General features: G+C 38.7%; 1 protein-coding gene across 1 annotated transcript; it reads left to right on the top strand.

Annotated features, from left to right (window-relative positions):
• The first annotated feature begins 17,820 nt into the window (after positions 1-17,820).
• On the top strand, positions 17,821-19,637 carry LOC107769924 (metalloendoproteinase 1-MMP). Its single transcript, XM_016589181.2, has 2 exons — positions 17,821-18,511; positions 19,003-19,637. Exons 1-2 carry the CDS (start codon positions 17,948-17,950, stop codon positions 19,501-19,503), a joined length of 1,065 nt encoding a protein of 354 aa, XP_016444667.2. The 5' UTR covers positions 17,821-17,947; the 3' UTR covers positions 19,504-19,637.
• The last annotated feature ends 4,455 nt before the right edge of the window (positions 19,638-24,092 follow it).

The raw sequence follows: 24,092 nt of genomic DNA, 5'->3' as shown, positions 1-24,092 counted from the left end.
GGTTGTTGTTGTTGTTGTTCCACCCTCCTTGATTACCTCCCCAATTACTTTGATTGTTGCCACTCCAATTGCCTTGGTTTCCTTGATTATTCCAATTGCATTGATTGTTGTTGCCACCACTCCAATTTCCTTGGTGGCATTGATTGTTCCAATTTCCTTGATTTCCTTGTGATCTCCATTGTTGTTGATTTTGAGCATTGTTTCTTTGACGTTGATAATTGTTGTACGGCTTTTCCCTTGTTGACTTGTTTGTCGTATCTTGTTCATCATTATATTTACACCTTCAATCGCATTCACTTGTTTCGGACCTTGAATTTGTTGCAACTGAGCTTTGGCCAATTGGTTCATTGTGGTTTATTAACTCTGCGATATCTTGACCAAGATCATGTAGTTCCTTATGTAGGTGAATGACATTGGGGTCACCTTGCGGAACATTGGCCCTACTTTGCCATGCCGATGAGGTATCCGCCATCTCATCGAAAATTTCACAAGCTTCGGCATAAGGTGTGTTCATGAAGTTCCCGCCGGTAAGTTGATTTACCACACACTGATTTGTTGTGTTGATCCCTCTGTAGAAGGTTTTTTGGATCATGGCCTCGGTCATATTATTATTCGGGCACTCTTTAACAATAGTACGATATCTTTCCCAAATTGCATGCAATGGCTCATTGGGCTCTTTCTTGAACGCTAGAATTTCATCCCGTAGTGCAGCCGTGTACCTCGGAGAGAAGAATTTGGCAATGAAATTTTTGGCCAACTCATCTCATGTATGGATGGTATGATTGGGCAATCTCTCTAGCTAGTCCAATGCTATTCCCGGTAAAGAGAAAGGGAATAGCCTCAACCTCAGCGCGTCCTTAGAAACATTTGTTTGCTTGCTCCCCCAACAAGTATCGACGAATCCCTTGAGATGCTTGTAAGCATTTTGATTTGGAGCCCCGGTGAAGAATCCCCATTGCTCAAGTAGTGTAAGCATCACGTTGGTGATTTGGAAGTTGCCCGCCCTAATGCGGGGCAGGAATATAGCACTTGCATTACCCTCATTCAGCAACACCCGGTGCGCTGCCGCTCTTGGTGGAGGTGGGGGAGGGACGGGAACATTATCTTGAGGCTGTCGGCCTCGCCTATTTGCTTGAGGTTCGGGAAGAACCTCATCTCCTTGTTCATCATCCACTTCCTCCCCCAATGGCAAATTACCAATGGGCTCATTGTTGAGAGCCATTCTCGTACCTATAAGCAATTCAAAAAAAATTAGTGACTCGGAAGGAAAAGAAGACAAATCACACAAAAACTACTTATATAACTAAATCTGTTTAACGCCCCGGCAACGGTGCCAAAAATTGATGTTGCCCAAACTCACACCACAAATATAGGTAGTGAGGCAGTCGAAGCAATAATAAAACCCAACGCAAGTCGGGGTCAAATCCTCAGGGATTTAGAATTGGGATTAGGTATATATTTAGTGTAATTGTACAATATGCCTTAGATTATATTTCCACATTCTCGTTTGTTATTTCTACTTCTACTTTAAACTATTGATTGCAATTATAAAACAAGAAGACAATATTTTTGGTTTTGGTTGTTTTCCAAATGACAAAAGATCTAGGATCGTGACTTCCACCTAGGTGGTTACCTAATGGATTGAAAATACTAGGACAATCCTGATTGGTCGGGTTGTAATATAGCAATCACACGCAATTACCCACTCTATACCTCTCGATAGTTTGAGTGGTTTTTCCCAATTTGACTTTCTCAATTTCAAATGGGTATTGCACAAAACAAGTGATAACTGGTCAAGTCGGGTCTTACTGTCTCTAGATTCAACCCTTTAATTGGGGCTATCAATTTCTTGAGTTCATCCCAATTTTTTGTTAGCCATGTTTTCCTAGACTTAGTCTCTCTTTATCAAGTAGAGACTAAGTCACTTAGGCATGAATCAATATTTGCAACCATTAATTCTTGAATTCAAGCAAGAACTAGGCTAAATATCACTAACACAATCACAAACAAGTCCTAAATCAAACATCCATTAAGTACCCACACTAGGGTTGGGCCATAACTCTACCTAGAAATTTAACTACTCGTGAAAAATAAAAAAAATACAAGAAGAAATTAAGATAGAATGCATAATAATTGATTAGGGAAAGAAAATCTAATATTTAGAATCTAATCTAGAACAATATTACTCAAAACAGTAAAGGAAAACGGCTCAGGTTCTCTCCCAGAACAAAACTTACCCTAAAAATGACAAAAAGTTCTATTTATACTAAGCCGAAAATATCTGACAATAATGCTCCTGCGGAGGTTATGCGGCCACATAATTATGTGTGCGGTCCGCACAAAGAGACTTGGCTTGACAGGTTCCAATTCTGCGGTCGCACAATTCTGGATTGCGGCTGCACTCCTTCAACTACTGCTGACCGCACATTTGTGAGTGCGGCCGTACTCTTGCTTGGCCCTGGCTGAGTGAGAGTTTTGCGAACCGCATAAAAAATGAGTGCGGCCGCACAAAAATGGTGCGGTCCACATTTCTTCTTGAACTTGAAATCCCATCTCTCTAATCTTTGTCTTTTGCGGACCGCATAATATTGAGTGCGACTGCACTTAACATTCTGCGGCCGTACAAATATGGTGTGGTCCACACTCTTTCAGCTTACCCAAAACCAGCTCTCTGAATGCATAACCTGAAGAAGAACTGACATGGCTCTTCTTTTGTTTTGCGGCCGCACACAGTATTGTGCGGTCCGCACAGTGGGCCTTTTGCCTTATTGTGGTCCTTGTCCACTTTTGTCTCCTTTATGAGTTGGTTTTTACTCCTTTTAGCTCATTTTCCAATGTTCCTATATAAAATCACATTTTATTAGTTTTCGGGAATACCTTTAAGAATTTTTTAGCTAAAACGCAAGTAAAAGAGAGCAAATAAGCGGTCAAAATCCCTACTTATCATGGACCTCGATGGAGAAGAAGCTACCCCCGGAGAATAGACCAGATTATTCGGGGACTGATACTTCAAACAAGTTTGAAGTATAACAGGGGAACAAGCCCAAAAGACGAGTCCCAAGCTAAAGGCTATGGCCAAATTAACACGGTTCGAAGATGTCCGATTTTCATTATAAAACAGGCCTTTGAATATTTTCGTAAACCGGTTAAAAAGGCTACCCTCGGCTGAATTACTAAGGGTCTCGATAATATCGACCCTCGAAAACCCTAATGGGTATAAATTTGTTCGAACTCTCGAACAAATTTTTTATTTCATGCTAAGGCACAACAGATTTTATATGATTAAACAATAAATATTTCAAGCCGAAAAGGGAGAGAAAACCATTCTTTTTACTATGGCCGTATCGGCCTAATTCAAGAGCCTAAAGGGCCATTTTATTTTTGAGTTCGAGAAATCATCCCCACTCAATTAAAACATAAGGGTCACCCTACTCCGAGTTCGAGAAAGTACTCACTCGATAATAAAAACTACACTAGTCTGGCTTCAATGAAATTGCCTAAGCCTCAAACTTATGAATAAAATTTTCATAAGGCATGAATGAAACAAAATTTTCACAAGGCAGAAAATGAAATAAAGACAAGTCGGAAAGAGATCTTTATATATATGAGAATATTTACAAGGTCCGATTAGGATCCTACACAAAAAATCAAAAGTAAAAAATCCTAAGGTTCCTAATTTTCTCCGAGGGCAGCTTCTTCTCCATCGAGGTCCCTGATAAGTACGGATTTTGAACTCTTATTTGCTCTCTTTTACTTGCGTTTTAGCTAAAAAATGCTTAAAGGTATTTCCGAAAATTAATGAAATGTGCTTTTATACGGAAACATTGAAAAATGAGCTAAAGGAGTAAAAATCAACTCATAAAGGAGTCAAAAGTGGACAAGGACCAAAACAAGGCAAAAGGCCCACTGTGCGGACCGCAAAATACTATGTGCGGCCGCAAAACAAAGGAAGAGCAATGTCAGTTCTTCTTCAGGTTATGCATTCAGAGAGCTGGTTTTGGGTAAGCTGAAGGAGTGCGGACTGCACCATAATTGTGCGGCCGCAGAATGTTAAGTGCGGTCGCACTCGATATTATGCGGTCCGCAGAAGACAAAGATTAGAGAGATGGGATTTCAAGTTGAAGAAGAAATGTGGACCGCACCATTTTTGAGCGGCCACATAATCAAGAGCGCGGCCGCACTCATTTTTTATGCAGTTCGCAGAACTCTCACTCAGCCAGAGCCAAGCAAGAGTGCGGTCGCACTCACAAATATGGGGTCAACAGTAGTTGAAGGAGTGCGGCCGCAATCCAGAATTGTGCGACCACAGAACTGGAAGCTGTCAAGCCAAGTCTCTTTGTGCAGACCGCATACATAATTATGCGGCCGCATAACCTCCGCAGGGGCATTTTTGTCAGATATTTTTCGCTTAGTATAAATAGAACTTTTTATCATTTTTAGGGTAAGTTTTGTTTTGGGAGAGAATATGAGCCGTTTTCCTTTACTATTTTGAGTAATATTGTTCTAGATTAGATTCTAAACATTAGATTTTCTTTATCTAATCAATTATTATGCATTCTATCTTAATTTCTTCTTGTATTTCTTCATTTTTCATGAGTAGCTAAATTTCTAGGTAGAGTTATGGCCCAACCCTAGTGTGGGTACTTAATGGATATTTGATTTAGGACTTGTTTATGATTGGGTTAGTGCTATTTAGCCTAGTTCTTGCTTGAATTCAAGAATTAATGGTTGCAAATATTGATTCATGCCTAAGTGACTTAGTCTCTACTTAATAAAGAGAGACTAAGTCTAGGAAAACTTGGCTAACAAGAAATTGGGATGAACTCAAGAAATTGATAGCCCAATTAAAGGGTTGAATCTAGAGATAGTAAGACCCGACTTGACTAGTTATCACTTGTTTTGTGCAATACCCATTTGAAATTGAGAAAGTCAAATTGGGCAAAACCACTCAAACTATAGAGAGGTATAGAGTGGGTAATTGCGTGTGATTGCTATATTACAACCTGACCAATCAGGATTGTCCTAGTGTTTTCAATCCATTAGGTAACCACCTAGGTGGAAGTCACGATCCTAGATCTTTTATCATTTGGAAAATAACCAAAACCAAAAATATTGTCTTCTTGTTTTATAATTGCAATTAATAGTTTAAAGTAGAAGAAGAAACAATAAACGAGAATGTGAAAATATAATCTAAGGCATATTGTACAATTACACTAAATATATACCTAATCCCAATTCTAAATCCCTGAGGATTTGACCCCGACTTGCGTTGGGTTTTATTATTGCTCCGACCGCCTCACTACCTATATTTGTGGTGTGAGTTTGGGCGACATCAATTTTTGGCGCCGTTGCCGGGGAGTTAAACAGATTTAGTTATATATCTAGGTTTTCGTGTGATTTGTCTTCTTTTCCTTCCGAGTCACTAATTTTGTTTTTGAATTGCTTATAGGTACGAGAATGGCTCTCAACAATGAGCCCATTAGTAATTTGCCATTGGAGGAGGAAGTGGATGATGATCAAGGAGATGAGATTCTTCTCGAACCTCAAGCAAATAGGCGAGGCCGACCGCCTCAAGATAATGGTCCCGTCCCTCCCCCACCTCCACCAAGAGCGGCAGCGCACCAGGTGTTGCCGAACGAGGGTCGTGAAAGTGCTATATTCCTGCCCCGCATTAGGGCGGACAACTTCCAAATCACCAACGTGATGCTTACACTACTTGAGAAATGGGGATTCTTCACCGGGGCTCCAAATCAAAATGCTTACAAGCATCTCAAGGGATTCGTCGATACTTGTTGGGGGAGCAAGCAAACCAATGTTTCTAAGGACGCGCTGAGGTTGAGGCTATTCCCTTTCTCTTTACGGGGAATAGCATTGGATTGGCTAGAGAGATTGCTCAATCATACCATCTATACATGAGATGAGTTGGCCGAAAATTTCATTGCCAAATTTTTCCCTCCGGGGTACATGGCTGCACTACGAGATGAAATTCTAGAGTTCAAGAAAGAGCCCAATAAGCCATTGCATGAGATTTAGGAAAGATATCGCACCATGGTTAAAGAGTGCCCGAATAATGATATAACCGAGGCCATGATCCAAAAAACCTTCTACAGAGGGATCAACACAACAAATCAATGTGTGGTAAATCGACTTACCGGCGGGAACTTCATGAACACACCTTATGCCGAAGCTTGTGAAATTTTCGATGAGATGGAGGATACCTCATCGGTATGGCAAAGTAGGGCCAATGTTCCTCAAGGTAACCCCAATGTCATTCACCTACACAAGGAACGACATGATCTTGGGCAAGCTATCGCAAATTTAAAAACCACAATGAATCAATTGGCCAAAGCTCAGCTGCAACAAATTCAAGGGCCGAAACAAGTGAATGCGATTGAAGGTGTAAATATGATGATGAACAAGAGACGACAAACAAGTCAACAAGGGCAAAGCCGTCCGGTACAATTCATGCAAGATGATAGTGGGTATGACTAAGGTGATTCGTATAATGAGCAAGAAGAAGAAGTGCAATACGTCAACAATTATCAACGTCAAAGAAACAATGCTCAAAATCAACAACAATGGAGATCACTCGAAAATCAAGGAAATTGGAACAATCAGCGCCACCAAGGAAATTGGAGTGGTGGCAACAACAATCAAAGAAATTAGAATAATCAAGGAAACCAAGGCAATTGGAGTGGCAACAATCAAAGTAATTGGGGAGGTAATCAAGGAGGGTGGAACAACAACAACAACAAAAACCGGGGGCTGGGTTTTCAAAGGCCCCCTATGTTCCAACAACCGAGTAATCCACCTCTCTATCCTTCTCAAGGCCCAAGATCTTCTAACAATGAGATGGGACAGATTGAAAGTATATTTCTAACAAATGATGGAGTAAAATGCCGACTCAGATGCTTAATTAGCCTCCCACAACACTTTTTAAGGTCTTAAGATCTCGAAAGTTAAGTAATTCGACCATGTCAATTTTTTTGATGGTGGTCCCCGAGTGCGGGGTCAATTGTTCTAACTTTAGTTGTGACCGGCCCTTAAGCCAGTTTCCACAATAGATCACAAGCATGACATTGTAAAGTAAATATTTCTCTAAGGCATGAAATATCCGGCAAGGAAAAATACTTTTTTCAATATATTAACATGTGTACACGTTTGCCATTAGGGCTCGAGTAATCTACATGGGCATGGTTCGTTCAACCATTTGACCCTTACAAAATTTGCCTATCAAGACCCTATCGGCACAAAGTATTTTCCTATCCGAGGGTGATCCCCCCTTAGTATTCGAGGTTGATTGTAAAGGAGCCTCGGATACTGTTGAATTGCTCTAAGTTAGCACGAACGATGGTTTCCTGCTTAAAAACCTCGTCAGAAAACCCATTTAGGACAAAAATCGGTCTAAGGGAAAAAGAGTACAACACGTGCTTTCAGACCTAAGGACTTTGTGTTTGACGAATCCTTCGATGTCTTTGATTAAACACCTGCAAATGGTTAGTATGAAATATAAATAAAAATAGAGAAGGTCATACCTTAGCAGTAATATCGTTTGAGGAGTGATATATTCCAATTGTTTGGTAACTATTCGATGTTCATCGTGCCAAGTTTGTAGGATCCCTTTTCGATGATATCGAGGACCTGATATGGTCCCTCCTAGTTCGGGCCAAGTTTTCCTTCGTTTGGATCTCGAGTATTGAGGGTGACCTTCCTCAGAACCAAGTCCCCGATTTTAAAGTGTCGAAGATTGGCTCTTCGATTGTATTACCTTCCGATCCGTTGTTTCTGAGCGGCCATCCGAACGAAGGCGGCTTCCCATTTTTCATCTAGCAATTTGAGGCTTGTATTCATAGCCTCATGATTTGACTCTTCTGTTGCATATCAAAACCTGACGCTAGGTTCCCCGACTTCAACCGGGATCAGAGCATCGGCGCCATATACTAAAAAGAACGGTGTTGCCCCGTACAGGATTTTAACGTTGTTCGATACGCGCAAAGGACTTCGGGCAATATTTCTCTCCATTTTCCCTTAGCGTCATTCAATCTTTTCTTTAGATTTTGAATGATGGTCTTGTTTGTCGATTCGGCCGATCCGTTCCCACTAGGATGATATGGCGTCGACAGGATCCTTTTTATTTTGTGATCTTCGAGAAACTTTGTCACTTTGCTGCCGGCGAATTGCTTTCCATTGTCGCATACGATCTCGGCAGGCATCCTTAATCGGCATATAATGTGATCCCAGATGAAATCTATGACTTCTTTCTCTTTAATTTTCTCGAGAGCCTGTGCTTCAACCCACTTAGAGAAATAGTCAGTCATAAATAAAATAAATTTAGCTTTATCTGGGGTCGATGGTAGAGGGACGACCATATCCATTCCCCATTTCATCAGTGTCCATGGGGATAAGACCGAGTGGAGTTTCGCTCCGAGTTGGTGAATCATCGATGCATACCTTTGACATTTGTCGCACTTTCGAATCAACTATTTTGTATCCTTTTTCCATATCAGCCCAATAGTATCCTGCTCTAATGACTTTGTGAACCAATGATTCGGCACCGAAATGATTTCCACAGGTGCCCTCGTGGATTTCTCGTAGGACGTACTAGGTATCTCCTGGTCCCAAACATATTGCCAATGGTCCATCGAACATCCTTCTATACAGTGTTCCGTCTTCGGCCAATGTGAATCATGCGGCCTTCGTACGTAGAGTCCTCGATTCTCTAGGATCCGATGGAAGCTTCCCGTTCTTTATGTATTCGATATATGTGTTCCTCCAATCCCAGGCCAGACTTGTGGAGTTGATTTCGGCATGGTCTTCTTCGATTACTGACCTTGAAAGTTGTATGACAGTCCCCAAGCTAATCTCGTCGTCTTCCACTGATGACCCCAAATTTGAGGGCATCGGCCTCGCTGTTTTGTTCTCGAGGCACATATTGTAGGGTTCATTCTTCAAACCGATGTAGAATCACTTGTAGTTTGTCCAAGTATCTCTGCATTCGATCTTCTCAAACCTCGAAGGTTCTGTTGACTTCGTTTACCACAAGCAAGGAGTCACATTTGGCCTCGATGACTTCTGCTCCCAAACCTTTAGCTAGCTCGAGACCTGTAATCATGGCCTCATACTCGGCCTCATTGTTTGTTAACTTGGCAGTTTTGATAGCTTGTCTAATTGTATTACCCATGGGTGGCTTCAAAACGATGCCTAACTCGGACCCCTTCGCGTTCGAAGTACCATCTGTAAAGAGGGTCCACACCGCCCGATGATGTACCCGACTTTATTAATATTCCTTTTTGACCTCGGGTATGAGGGCTGGCGTAAAGTCAGCCACGAAGTCCGCTAAGATATGAGACTTGATGGTCATTCGGGGTCGGTACTTGATATCATACCCACTGACTTCGACGACCCATTTGGCCAATCGGTCCAAAAGTTCGGGCTTATGAAAAATATTGCGAAGAGGATAAGTAGTCACCACGCATATCGGGTGACACTGAAAATATGGTTTTAATTTTCTAGAGGTGCTTATTAGTGAAAGCGCTAATTTTTCTAACTGTGGGTACCGAGTCTCGGCCTCACCAAAAGTTCGATTAATATAGTAAACAGGATATTGCGTTCCTTGCTCTTATCGAACTAGGACCCCACTTACCGCGATTTTCGGGACTACTAAGTACAAGTAGAGTCGCTCATTCGCTTTCGGGGTATCAAGTAGTGGCGGGTTCGAGAGGTACTGCTTTAATTCTTCCAATGCTTGTTGGCGTTCCGGGGTCCATGAAAAACTGTTCCTCTTTTTGAGCAGTGAGAAGAACCTGTGACTTCTATCTGAAGACCTTCAGATGAATCGGCATAGGGCGGCTATGCGCCCTGTTAAATCTTTGTACGGACTTAACATTGTCCACGACCGTGATGTCTTCGATTTCCTTGATCTTATCGGGATTTATTTTCATTCCCCGATTTGATACCATAAAGTCGAGGAACTTGCCCGAGCTGACCCCGAATGCATATTTCTTCAGGTTAAGCATCATTTTGTATTTCCTTAGTATATCGAAGGTCTCCTGCAAATGTGTCAAATGGTCCTCTACTCGCAGGGACTTAACAAGCATATCGCCAATATAAACCTCCATTAATTTACCTATTTCTTCATTGAACATTTGATTTACTAAGCGTTGATAAGTGGCACCAGCATTTTTAGTCTAAACGACATTACATTATAATAATAGGTACCGTACTTAGTGATGAACGAAGTCGTTTCCTGATCCTCCGGGTTCTTTGATTGTACCTGGAGTAGGCATCGAGAAAATTAAGGATCTCGTGGCCGGCCGTGGCATCGATCATGCGATCGATATTAATAGTTCCTTATTAATAGTTCCTTTTCGACCTCGGGTGCGAGGGTTGGCGTAAAGTCGGCCACGAAGTCCGCTAAGATATGAGACTTGATGGTCGTTCGGGGTCGGGACTTGATATTGTACCCACTAACTTCGACGACTCATTTGGCCAATCGACCCAAAAGTTCGGGCTTATGCAAAATATTGCGAAGAGGATAAGTAGTCACCACGCATATCGGGTGACACTGAAAATATGGTTTTAATTTTCTAGAGGCGCTTATTAGGGCAAGCGCTAATTTTTCTAACTGTGGGTACCGAGTCTCGGCCTCACCTAAAGTTTGACTAATATAATAAACAGGATATTGCGTTCCTTGCTCTTCTAGAACTAGGACCCCACTTACCGTGATTTCCGGGACTGCTAAGTACAAGTGGAGTCGCTCGTCCACTTTCGGGGTATGAAGTAGTGGCGGGTTTGAGAGGTACCGCTTTAATTCTTCCAATGCTTGTTGGCGTTCCGGGGTCTATGAAAAACTGTTCCTCTTTTTGAGCAGTGAGAAGAACCTGTGACTTCTATCTGAAGACCTCGAGATGAATCGGCCTAGGGAGGTTATGCACCCTGTTAATCTTTGTACGGAATTAACATTGTCCATGACCGTGATGTGTTTGATTGCCTTGATCTTATCGGGGTTGATTTTGATTCCCCGATTTGATACCATAAAGTCGAGGAACTTGCTCGAGCCGACCCCGAATGCATATTTCTTCGGGTTAAGCTTCATGTTGTATTTCCTTAGTATATCGAATGTCTCCTGCAAATGTGTCAAATGGTCCTTTACTCGCAGGGACTTAACAAGCATATCGTCAATATAAACCTCCATTAATCTACCTATTTGTTCTTTGAACATTCGATTTACTAAGCGTTGATAAGTGGCACCAGTATTTTTAGTCCAAAAGGCATTACATTATAACAATAGGTACCGTACTTAGTGATGAACGAAGTCGTTTCCTGATCCTCCGAGTTCTTTGATTATACCCGGAGTAGGCATCAAGAAAACTAAGGATCTCGTGGCCGGCCATAGCATTGATCATACGATCGATATTCGACAGAGGAAAAGAGTCTTTAGGACATGTTTTGTTTAAATCTTTATAGTCTACCCACATTCTAAGTTTAATTCTCTTTTTAGGGACTACAACTACGTTTGCTAATCATTCGGGATATTTTACCTCCCGAATGGATCCTATTTTGAGAAGTTTGGTTACCTCATCCTTGATGAATGCATGTTTTACCTCGGACTAAGGCCTTCTCTTTTGTTTTACCGGGCGAAACTTCGGGTCCAAGCTCAATCAAAGCGTAGTAATCTTCGGTTGGATCCCTGTCATGTCTAGGTGGGACCAAGCAAAACAATCCATATCATCGATAAGAAATCTAATGAGTTTTACCTGAGCTTGGGGGTTAAGCCCATACCCATGTATAACTTTCGATCGGGTAGATGCTCGATCAGTATGACTTGCTCCAGTTCCTCGATAGCCGATTTGGTAGCATCGAAATCCTCGAGGATTATGAAGGATCGAGGGATCCAGTAGTCATCATCCTCGTCCGTTCCCTGCTTCTCTGACTGAGTCGAGGCTGGTGGTTGTGGTTGCTATTTAGCTTCTTGTTTTACTTTGGACTCCGATCCCTTTGTTGACGAAAGCGCCGATACCGGTATTATTCGTCAATCGCGAACATCTCTTTTGCTGCATGTTGTTCCCCATACACCATTTTTACTCCATCCGGTGTTGGGAACTTCAGCATTTGGTGAAGGGTTGAGGGGACCGCCCTCATGTTATGAATCCAGGGTGTTCCGATTAGTGCGTTGTATCTCATATCGCCCTCGATCACATGGAACTTTGTTTCTTGAATAGTTCTGGCTACATTTACTGGTAGGGTGATTTCACCTTCAGTTATTTCACTCGCCATGTTGAAGCCAGTGAGAATTCGAGCTGCGGGTACGATCTGATCTTGTAGGCCGAGCTGCTCCACGACCCTCGATCGAATAATATTGCCGGAGCTTCCTAGATCAATTAAAACACGTTTATCCTGAATTTTATTCATAAGGATAGAGATTACCAATGCATCATTGTGGGGTTGTGAGATCCCTTCTGCTTCCTAATCATTTAATGATAAAATGCCTTCTGGCACATAGTCTCGAGTTTGTTTTTCCCTGGTGATCGATACTTTAGTGCATTTGAACGCGGGCCCTTGTGGAATATCGACCCCGCCAACGATCATGTGAATCACGTGTTGTGGTTCTTCCTGCTCGTATTTCCTATTTGCATCATTGTCTCTGAAATGGTTCTTAGCTCAGTCGCTCAAGAATTCTCGAAGGTGACCCTCGTTGAATAGACGGGCCATCTCCTCCCTTAGTTGTCTGCAGTCTTCGGTTCTATGACCATGTGTACCATGGTATTTGCATATTTTTTGGGGTTTCTTTGTGATGGATCGGTTTGTAGGGTTCTGGGCCATCTAGTATCTTTGATTCACCCAATGGCTGACACAATACTTGATGCGTCGATGCTGAAGTTGTATTCTAATAAACGTGGTGCTTCTGTGGGATCAGCATGTTTATCGAAGCCACTTTTGCTCATGAACCCTTGAGAGCTCTATCCTCGATTGTTCCTTCGATCATTTCGGATGGGATTGTGTCTTGGGTCGTTGTTTCTATGATATGCATTGTATGGTCGATACCGATCTCTGTTCGACCGGGGTTCTCTGTCGATATCCCTTTGAGTTCTGCCGACGGGTCTGTTTGGATAAACGGAACCGGAAGGGGTCCCCAATTGATCATCCTCGACCCTGATCTTTGACTGGTACCTATTATGTACATCGGCCTAGGTTACCGCTGGATATTCAATTAAATTCTATTTTAGTTGTCGTGATGCCACCGAACTGCGTTCGTTCAAACCCTGAGTAAAGGCTTGAACAGCCCAATCATCTGTGACCGGTGGTAGTTCCATGCTTTCCATCTGGAACCGAGATACGAATTCCCTCAACATTTTATTGTCTTTTTGTTTCTCCTTGAAGAGGTCCGACTTCCTAGTTGCAACCTTTATCGCTCCGGCATGTGGCTTTACGAAGGAGTCTGCAAGCATTTCTAAGGAATGGATGGAATTAGGCGGAAAATTGTGGTACCATATCATTGATCCTTTCGACAAGGTTTCTCTAAATTTCTTCAGTAAAACAGATCCAATATCATCGTCTTCCAAGTCATTCCCTTTTATTGCGCATGTATAAGAAGTGACATGCTCATTAAGGTCAGTGGTCTTATTGTACTTAGGAATTTCTGGAATTCGGAATTTTTTTGGAATCGGTTTCGGTGCCGCACTTGGAGGGAAAGGCTTCTGTACAAATCTTTTTGAATCCATACCCTTTAGAATCAGCGGTGCCCCCGGTATTTGGTCAACCCGGGAGTTGTATGTCTCTACTTTCTTGTCATTTGCCTCAATTTTCGTTTCTCCTGATTCAATCTGTTTAGTGAGCTCCTCGAACATTTTCATAATGGCAGGGTCAGTCCCCAATTCGTTGGCATTCAAACTTTACAGCGCAGGCTCGGTCCTTTGAACGACTTCTGGTTCGATCATACTCGGTGTTCGGTATTGATTTTGTAGTTGTGCTATAGCGGCCAATTTAGCCTGTAACATTTCGAATATCAATTGGAGGCTAACTCCACCATCTTCTCCGCCCTGCGTACCTCGACCACCTGATCGAACTTTCCTGCGTATACTACCTTCGGGCTCAACGCTCAAATTTGCATTTAGGGCGACATGTGAACTGACATCGACGGGATTTGCAATTGGTGCTCCCTCGAGGTCGGCCTGAGGCACCTCTATTCCTGGGGCAGCTATGTTGTCATTTTCCCCGTGAAATCTGAGGCTGTTTTCACCATGTGTAGGCGTTGCTTGAGAGTTTGACATATTTATCCTGAAAACAAAGTTTCTTACGAGAACAAGTGTAAAGCAGTATGTGTTATCGGAATCAGTATTAAGCAATCACTATTATCCTAAGCCCGACGGTGGGCGCCAAACTGTTTACCCTTAAAATTGGATAACAATTAAACTTATAATGAGGTTCTAAGGATATGTGATATCACTTAATACCAATAGATAAATATGAAGATTAATGACATAAATAAACTATAAAGTTAAGCGAACCAGTATTGAAACGGAATTCGTCCCTCGAGTTGATTGGTACCAAAACAGTTAAGAATAAAGCAAGTTGATGGACAAGAGAGTATAAGCTAAAGAGAGAGAGTTATATTGACTTTTTTATGCGAGAACAATGCGTCTTACAAATGGTTAATACTCCCCTTTATATAGTAGAGGAGTTCTACTTATGGTATAATTCTAATTACAGAAGAAAATCTCATGATTAGCTAATTAATCGTTTCTGATTTGATCCGTTCTGAGATTTATGCCGTGATCCTCGACCACTCACCGAGGTTTACGCCGTGATCCTCGACTAGTCACGGATATCTCGCCTTTCTGGTATTGTGCTATCTTTGATCTTGCTCGATGTCTGTCTCGTTTGGGTTCGATCGCTACTAGTCTCGATCTCGACATGTACCTCGGTTCTGAAGTTGGTATCTAGTTCTCGTGATTTAGTCTGTTCCGTTACGAGGCCGTCCTTCGATGCAATCTCCCGGTCTCGGTCAAATAGTAAAATCGGGGGGCCGGTTTTAACCGTATACAACTTACTTTTTCAAGATTGTAACAATGGTGACTTTAGATGGTGTTCTACTTTATTTCATGAAATCTTGTAAATAAGAGCTGCTGGAAGTAGAAAACAAACTTTTCCAATTACATTCACTTAATTTAGATTCACTTTTCATATTTGAAATTCAACACTCACTTTCAAGCTTACAACAGTAATGACTTTAATGCTGGAAACTCTTAACTGGCTACAGATGCAATTTTTGTTATTTTATAAAATAACTAGGCCTCGAACAAATAGGCTGCCCAACGGAAATCCTTCAAATTAACACAGGCACTAGACCCAAATTCACGGCACCACTACAGTCGTCCCCCATTTTGTTGGTGCTAACTAGCGAAAGTAAACTTTAAATCTCAAATCTTGACTATAGCTTGAAACCAAATTCACTTAGACAATCAGCAAGTTCTAATGTTGAATTCAACATTTGACTCCTTCAGTATAAAAACGTGGCTGCTGGAGTACCGGACTTCTCCAATAATGGAATCGTTGAGTCCTTTGTTTACTTTAGTCTTAACCACTACCTATGCCGCTATGCGCAAACTGACTTTAGGCTATATACAGTCATAACAAAAGAAATTGCACTATTGACGTAATTTAATATGTTATACTAGCATATTATTACTCCTTATGTTTCACTTTATGTGATACCGTTAGAATTTCAAGCATCAAATGAGTTGTTCTTTGACCTTAATTTCTTTATATACTTTTTAAATATTTTAAATTATTAATTATTGTGACTTATAATATTTTTTATGTAATTTTTAAAAATAATTTTTATTTCAAAAAGTTTATAATTAAAATGTCTGCTCTCGAAATTCGAACGGTACCACATAATTGTGACATAGGAAGTATTATTTTCTTTAAGTTATCAATGAAATGTACTAATTATATATAGAGTTATTTATAATTATCTTTTAAATAATTTGATGGAAAAATGTTCAAATTTACCGATATACTTTTGAATATTATCTACATCTAACCTCCATTATACTCTTCGGTCATATTTACATCTACCGTTATACTATCCGGCCAAATTTACCATCATCAAACTTTCAATAATTACTTATCAATCCGTTAGGTAATCCAAAATCTCTCAAATCCTTTTTATTTAAATCACTTGTTCTTCTTCTTGATCCGTTATTTTAGAAATTACTATTAATGTGAATGCGAAAGATACTAAACTATTCAAATTATTCATGGATATTTTTATATACCATTGCACCGACTTCTCTTCTTATGATAATGGGTTTGGAATTGGTTTAAATTTTTTATAATTTTTCAACCATATACACACCGCAGAATTCAGTGGCTCTATTAGTTATGCATTATATGTGGTTGCTCATCATATATGTACATGTATATTCGAATAGATTTTGTAATTGCCTAGTTTGTATAGAGTTCGGTCGACTAACTTAAGAGTGCACAATACGTAAGCATTTGATTAAAGCAAAATTGAATTCGACAATGCAAAGTTGCCAAGGAACTTCAGTTTCTATCACTAATACTTGCAAAGTCTCCATATCTTTTGTGCAATGAATTTATTAAAGCTGGAGTGTTGTAAATACTTTTAGAATTTAGACAAGTTATGTAATTTAGATTCTTCAATTTACTATTTGTTCTTTGGTTACTAACTGTTGTATTATTTTAATATTTCTTTCTCTTATTTCTTTTTTTTTCAAATAAGAAAGCAGGTAAATGCCAACGCTCTTTTGAAAATAATGGATCAAGAAGAAGAATAAATGACTTAACTAAAATAATTTGAGAGATTCTGGTTACCTGACGAATTGAGGGGTAATTTTTAAAAGTTTGCTGGTGGTTGGGTTAAATTTAGCTGGTTAGTGTAACGGAAGATATAAATTTGGCCTAATAATATAACGGAGGTTAAATATAGACAATACTCAAAAGTAGAGGGATAAAATTTAGACCTTTTCCCTAATTTGATTATGTAAATATAAGCGAAAATAGTAAGACTAGAAAAGGACAGTTTTGCTTCCTTTCATAAGTTGCTTTTGAGTCTCTTACACGTCTCAAACGACCTCTCTTTTCTGACTCTTTAGCAATCATAATCATAACTACCTTCTAGTACTGGTGTATCGAGTTTGGTTCTAACAGTTAGCCACTTTCTTTTTACTTGAAAACCAAACAAACAAACCCATTCACAATAGTAACTCTATTCAGGCCATACCTTACCAAATTCTGAGCTCTCTTGCTTCTGACACAGTCCACACCTCAAATTCTTCATGTTCAGAAACAAAGAACATGATATGTGTTAGAAGTAGTAACTAGTCAGTTTGCTAGAGCATTGCTCACTATTTATTTACTTTTAGAAATTAATTAGTCTTTTCAGCGATTTAACACCGACTGGAAATGAGAAGAATGAGCAAAAATGATAGGTAGTTATAAGTTGTGTAAAACTTGGCTCATAGGAAGCAGCTGCCAATTCGGAAAGTATCTAAGTTTTATGCATTGATAGTCTAAAAGATGTTTGTACAACCAGTTCAGTTATAAGGTAACTATCAGATCACCCAAAGGGAAACTACAACTAACATTATTTCATAATTAGTATAATAATTAGTAACATGAAAAAAAGGTAGTAATCGTGTTATAATAGTCACCAACCAATTCCCCTTATCCTTAGTAGTCAGAATCAAACCTTTAAAAAAAGAAAAAAAAAAAAAGGAGAAAAACAACTAGAAAAGCAAGAAGGAAGATTGATCCTAACTTCTCCATCATAACACACTTTGCCAAATCAACGGAATTACACGGCCGTCACATTAATTCAATATGGTATACTACTAATTAATTACACATCCACTTCAGAATAACAATTTTGTCGTTTCCTTTATAACCAAGCATCTTCACCCATATCTCACAATTCAATATGTCTTTCTTCTCTTCTTTCTTTCTCCTTGTCTCCTTTCTCTTCTTCTCTCCATGTCTTTCTACTAGAACATCACCATTTTTTTCCACTAAGCCTATAAACCCCACAAATTATCATAAAATCCAAAGTTATACATGGCATGAATTTGGGAAATTTGTGGATGCCACTAGAGGCAACAAAATCAATGGGATTTCTGAGCTCAAGAAATATTTTCATCGATTCGGGTACTTGAAGATGGACAACTTGAATTTTACTGATTTATTTGATGATCACTTGGAGCATGCCTTGATTAAATATCAAGAAAAGTTAGGTCTTATAGTCACTGGAAAACTTGATGAAAATACAGTTTCTCAGATTATTTCACCTAGGTGCGGCGTATCCGATTTTGCCCCTAAATTCATGCATGCAAAGAGACATTACGCATTTTTCTCCGGCCGGCCGAGATGGTCACGAAGTATACCGATAATTTTAACGTACGCATTCTCGCCGGAGAATGTGATAACTTCTTTGAGCAAGTCGGAGATAAAGGGTGCTTTTCGACGTGCTTTTAGCCATTGGGCATCGGTAAGATGAGTTTATTTTCTGTGCATATTGTAATTTTTTAAAAATATTATTTGATTAAGATGACTTACAATAATAAGTAACTCTATGTATCAAACTTAATATGGAATAGTATAATACAGTAACCTGCTATAACTTTTTATAATGTACATATACTTAGTCGCTTGAGAATGAGATAGATAGCATGTTAAAGATAGTTAGAGAAAATACATTTTTAAATGCTTCATATGTTATGTCTCAACACGTGCCCTCATGTGTAGATTACCTAATTAAGTTACGTTTCAACACGCCCCTCACGTATGGATCTAATCTTTTTTCTTGTCCCAAACACGTGACAATATATATTTCTTAGATTTATTTTGATAGTTGTGGGATTTGAACCTGGAATTCGTGCATACTCTTATACCATGTTGAGTTGTGTGTCTATCTCATATAAAATATTAATCTGTAAGAGAGCATACTTGTACTTATTTAATAATGTTATGTCTCAACAGGTAATACCAGTTACTTTCTCGGAAAGCAACGACTACGGATTTGCAGATATCAAAATAGGGTTTTACAAAGGTGATCATGGGGATGGAGAGCCATTTGATGGAGTTCTTGGTGTTTTAGCTCATGCGTTTTCGCCGGAAACCGGGAGGTTCCACCTTGATGCCGCGGAGACATGGGCAGTGGACTTTGATAGAGAGAAATCAGATGAGGCTATTGATTTGGAATCAGTAGCTACACATGAAATTGGACATTTGTTAGGGCTGGCTCATACTTCAGTTCAAGAAGCAGTGATGTTCCCTAGTTTAAGACCAAGAGAAAAGAAGGTCGATTTGAAAATAGATGATATTAAGGGAATTCAAGCTCTTTACGGTTCAAATCCTAATTTTAACGATCAAGCTCTTTCAGAATCAGATACTTCTATAAGCAATGGAGTAGCTTTGAGCAAGAGACCATTTACATGGTCTAATTTTATTTTGTTCTTGATCTTGTCGATAGCTATGTAAATGTGTGCACAAAATAGGTTTAGTTTCTATATACAGAAGTCTTTGGGTTATGGTCATGAAAGGAATTGACTCTTGACCTAACTTATTTCTCTCTTTTTTCCCCCTAGTGCATAATATTGATGTGCATTTGTAACAGAATTTGCAGTAGAGGAATCGTAGTATTCAAAGAGGTAAGGACTATAATAGTTTGGTTATATATGTGCAACTAATGATCTCCTGAATTAAACTTTGACCAACTTTGCCTGTTGCCCCTCGTGTGCTAACTTGTTGGTAGATCAGCTTGCTCGCTCCATAATTTTGCTAAAGTATTATATATGAATTGTTCGCTCTAAAGTGGAAAACGAATTTGATAGAATTCAAAGAGAATCTAAAAATTGATCGAACTAGAATTACTATCACATCAGGAATATAGAGGAAATGATTTTCAACCTATTGGCAATTATAACCATGATGATGTTGGATATATTCACAGCTCTTCTTTTAAGCTTATATTTTTATTTCTGATATAAAAAAACTTACATATTAAGGGAACACAAATCTTCAACTTTCAATCATTCCTTTTTCTGGTTTAACTCGGAAATCTTTAATATTCCAAAACTTTTTTTTTCAAGTGTAATTCATTTTCAAACACAACTTTAACATCCATGGACTTATTTTTAGCTTCAATTTTAGCTGTGTTTTTTTTCCAACTTTGACTCAACTATTATCTAAATCCCTACAAGTGTTATACCACCACACGCTTTTCCAGAAAGGAGCAACAAGAGAATCTAAAATAAAATACAAAGTTTGACGATGTACTTTTACCAGTCTATGTTCTTGAAACATAAGACTATTAATATCGAATCAAGAAATAGGCGATTGTCACGCCTCCTTTTTACCCTCCAAAAGATATATGTGTTATGAATTGTTGTGGGTTAAAGAGTTTTTTCAATTAAAGTAACAAATTTGAATAGAGATTATTTTATTTACAAAGTCGCCACTTGGAATTGATTTTTTGGATATTTCAAGTCACTTTTTATTTGAATCTCTAGTCAAAGTAAGGTTTGACTCTATTATTATTGGTTTGCGAAAATAAAGTCCGGGTAAGGAATTCTATTGACCGAGGAGAAGGTGTAAGGCATTCCCCGAGTCCCGTGGTTCTAGCACGGTCTCTTTATTGACTATAACTTGGCTTGAATTAATTTTAGATAAACTGTGATTTATTAGTTTCCGTGTTTTATCTATCCGCTTTTATATTTAAATATGAAATTATCTTTGAAACGAATCACGTATGTGAATCCATTTTGTTTATTGTGCCAAAATCATGTCACGTGTACATGCACGCAATTAATAGCATTTTTTATTATATTTAAGGTTGTTTCGTCCAAAGTTGCGCGAACGCATACCTTGATTTTAGTTTTGGAAATCATAATTATGTCACGCGAACGTATACATAATCACGATGATTCAACTAATTATGAGTACGCCTAAAGCATTCTAGCACATTCATGATTTGTTTCTTTCCTAAGTTTGAGATTAATGTGAATTCCATGAATTATGGAGTTACTTGTGGAAGAAGTGTATGATTTTAGATATTTGAATAAATAAACCATCATATACCAATACCCTACAACCCAACAATTGAAGCCCAAACTCATTAGGGTCCAAATCTTCCCAACTTTAAAGAAAGTTTGAATACCATATTTCCAAAAACATGATTAAGCATATAGCATTTAAGGACTAACTTGCATTATTATTTATAAAGTTTAAAGGCAAATAAACAAAATCACATGAAATAAGATAAAAAGAACAGAGGGAAGAATAAACCTTCAATACAAAATTTTTAATTAAATGAGTCTCCTAGAACAGGTACAATAACTCAGACGAACGTCCAACAAGCATAAGCGACAAATAACATCAAACCTAGTGAACAGAGCTCCAACGAAATCCTCGGCCTCGACTATTGACTCCACTTTTTGGCGTGTAAAAAATGATGTTATGAAGTATTTTTGTTGGATTTTGGGTGATGTCTTGCTGGATTGTTTGGAAGAAAGACGAAGAAAGAATGACACGAGTAGCAATTCCCTTAGCGTAGAAGGAGAAAAAGCAATTTCTTTCAATTCCCTCCTCCCTTCTTTTTTTTTTCTCCTTCTCCCTCCTTTTTCTCTTTTCCTTTCTCTCCTATTTATATAAAAAGTTTTGGAAATTTTCAGATTTTTGTTTTTAGTTTTTTTTTATTTTATTATTATTTTTTAATTAAAAAGAATTCCCACTTCCCATTTTTCTTCTTTTTAAAAAAACATAATTCCTCACTTTCCTTTACTTTTATTTTTTAATTTTCCATTTTTTACTTTTATTATATTTAAATTCCCACTTTTTTTTACTTTTCTTTTTTTATTTCCCACTTATTTTATTTTTTTTCTAATTTTTTTTCCACTTATTTTACTTTTCTTTCTTTTAATTTCCTCTTTCTTTTACTTTTATTTAAAACAATTCAGCTACCTTTTTTAAATTTCCGTATTCTTTTACTTTTATTTTTTTAATTTTCCACTTTTTTTTACTTTTTTATTAAAAAATTTCCACCTACTTTTACTTTTACTTTTTAATTCCATACTTTTAATTTTTCTATTATTTTATTTCCATCCAAAAATTCAAAAAAAAATATTTAATTTTTACGGTTTTTCAATTTATTTTATTTTAAAATAAAGATAAAAAATAAAAATAATACTAATAGTAATAATTGGCCTTTTTAAATTATTTTTAATTTTTACCCTATATAAAAAGAGCGTAACAAAGTTAAAAAATATATATTAAATTTCTAAAAATATTTGCATAGTAGAAGCCGATAAAAATTCAAATATAGTCAAAAATTAGGTGCTCACAACTGCCCCTCTTTGCTTGAAAACATGAAGAATTTTCAGGCAAAGACTAGGTGAGCCATGTGACTAATTTTTGACCAAACCGTTATTCAAAAGGAAAAAAAATAAAACATAAGGTGTAACCGAGTCCTGGTTTTGGACAACCTACATATCCCGGATTATAGGGGAATCGGGTCATGTGTAGTTCAAGGAGAATGGTGGAATGATGTGTTGAGGAGTCGAGTGAAGTTCCGTCGAGACTTCGGTTTGTAGTCCAATTATTACATCAAAAATAAAAAAGAAACTAAACAAACCTATCAGCTATGAGTTACAAGATTCCTATCTATAAGTATTCTAAAACTTGATCTTGAATCTTGACTGGTTCTTCACGCAGACTCTCATCTAAACGTTGATGCTCGCTAGCTGTAGGTGCTAGTTCATTGTTCTATAGCTTCTTCTAAAAATGGGACTCCAATGCTAGAGGCTTCAGTAATGTCTTGAGCACTCCACATCTTTTCAACTACTTTTGCATTTTGGATTCACCTATTTTTTCTTTTCTATTCTGAATTGTGACTTCTTCTTTTGGCCATCTCGAACCCTGTACCTCGATGTAAAACCTACTCAGACACCGAAATAAACAAACAAGCAAAATGTTTTTGCCCCAGTTTGCACTAGAAAAATTTCGTGAGTTATTGTAACAAAATTCAAAACTAGTTCTTTATTGAAAGCAATAAAAGTTCGGGAATTGTGTACCTCGATAAAAAATCAGAGACTAGGGAATGGAGACCCTATGTCTAAAATGAAAGAAACTAGGGAGTGGAGACCATATATTGAAAAAGCGACCAGGGATTGGTGTACCCTGATACTGTTAAGAAAATGTAACCAGGGGATGGCACCCTGTATTACGGAAAAGGAAATGTAACCAGGAGTTGGTGCCCTGTATTACTGAAAAGAAAATATAACCAGGGGATGGTGCCCTGTATTACTGAAAAGAAAAGGTAACCAGGGGATGGCGCCATGTATTACTGAAAAGGAAATGTAACCAGGGGTTGGCGCCATGTATTACTGAAAAAGAAATGTAACCAGGGGTTGGCGCCCTGTATTACTAAAAAAAGAAATGTAACCAGGGGTTGGCGCCCTAATACTGAAAAGGAAATGTAACCAGGGGTTGGCGCCCTGTATTACTAAAAAGGAAATGTAACCAGGGGATGGCGCACTGCATTACTGAAAAGGAAATGTAACTAGGGGTTGGCGCCCTCTATTACTGAAAAGGAAATATAACCAGGGGTTGGCGCCCTGTATTACTGAAAAGGAAATGTAACCAGGAAATATAAGATGAAAAGGTTCTACCTGGGTTAAACTACGAAAAATAAAACCTGGGCGAACAGTACTTCTGCCCAAAAATATGAGTTGGATCACCCTAGACGAAACAGTTCTACTTGAGTTAAGCTACATGAAACAACCTGAGCATAGAGTATTTCTACCCGGAACTATGAGCTGGATCCCCTTAGGCGAAATGGTTTTACTTGAGTTAAGCTACGTAAAACAACCTGAGCAGAGAGTACTTCAACTCGGAACTATGAGCTGGATCCCCTAGGCGAAAAGGTTCTACCTGGGTTAAGCTACGTAAAACAACCTGAACGAAGAGTACTTCAACTCGGAACTATGAGCTGGATTCCCCTAGGCGGAAAGGTTCTACTGTCACGACCCAAAATCCCACCACAAGAGTTGTGATAGCACCTAGTCTCTAAG

This window comes from Nicotiana tabacum, chromosome 23, assembly GCF_000715075.1.
Source record: "Nicotiana tabacum cultivar K326 chromosome 23, ASM71507v2, whole genome shotgun sequence".
NCBI lineage: Eukaryota > Viridiplantae > Streptophyta > Magnoliopsida > Solanales > Solanaceae > Nicotiana > Nicotiana tabacum.
This window is presented reverse-complemented; position numbering and strand designations above follow the sequence as displayed.

What these genes read in the sequence shown, in the direction of transcription:
- LOC107769924 (XM_016589181.2), top strand. Translation starts at nt 17,948, where the DNA reads ATGTCTTTCTTCTCTTCTTTCTTTCTCCTTGTCTCCTTTCTCTTCTTC. An exon ending in CTTTTAGCCATTGGGCATCG is followed by an intron (nt 18,512 to 19,002) that starts GTAAGATGAGTT and finishes ATGTCTCAACAG; the next exon opens with GTAATACCAGTTACTTTCTC.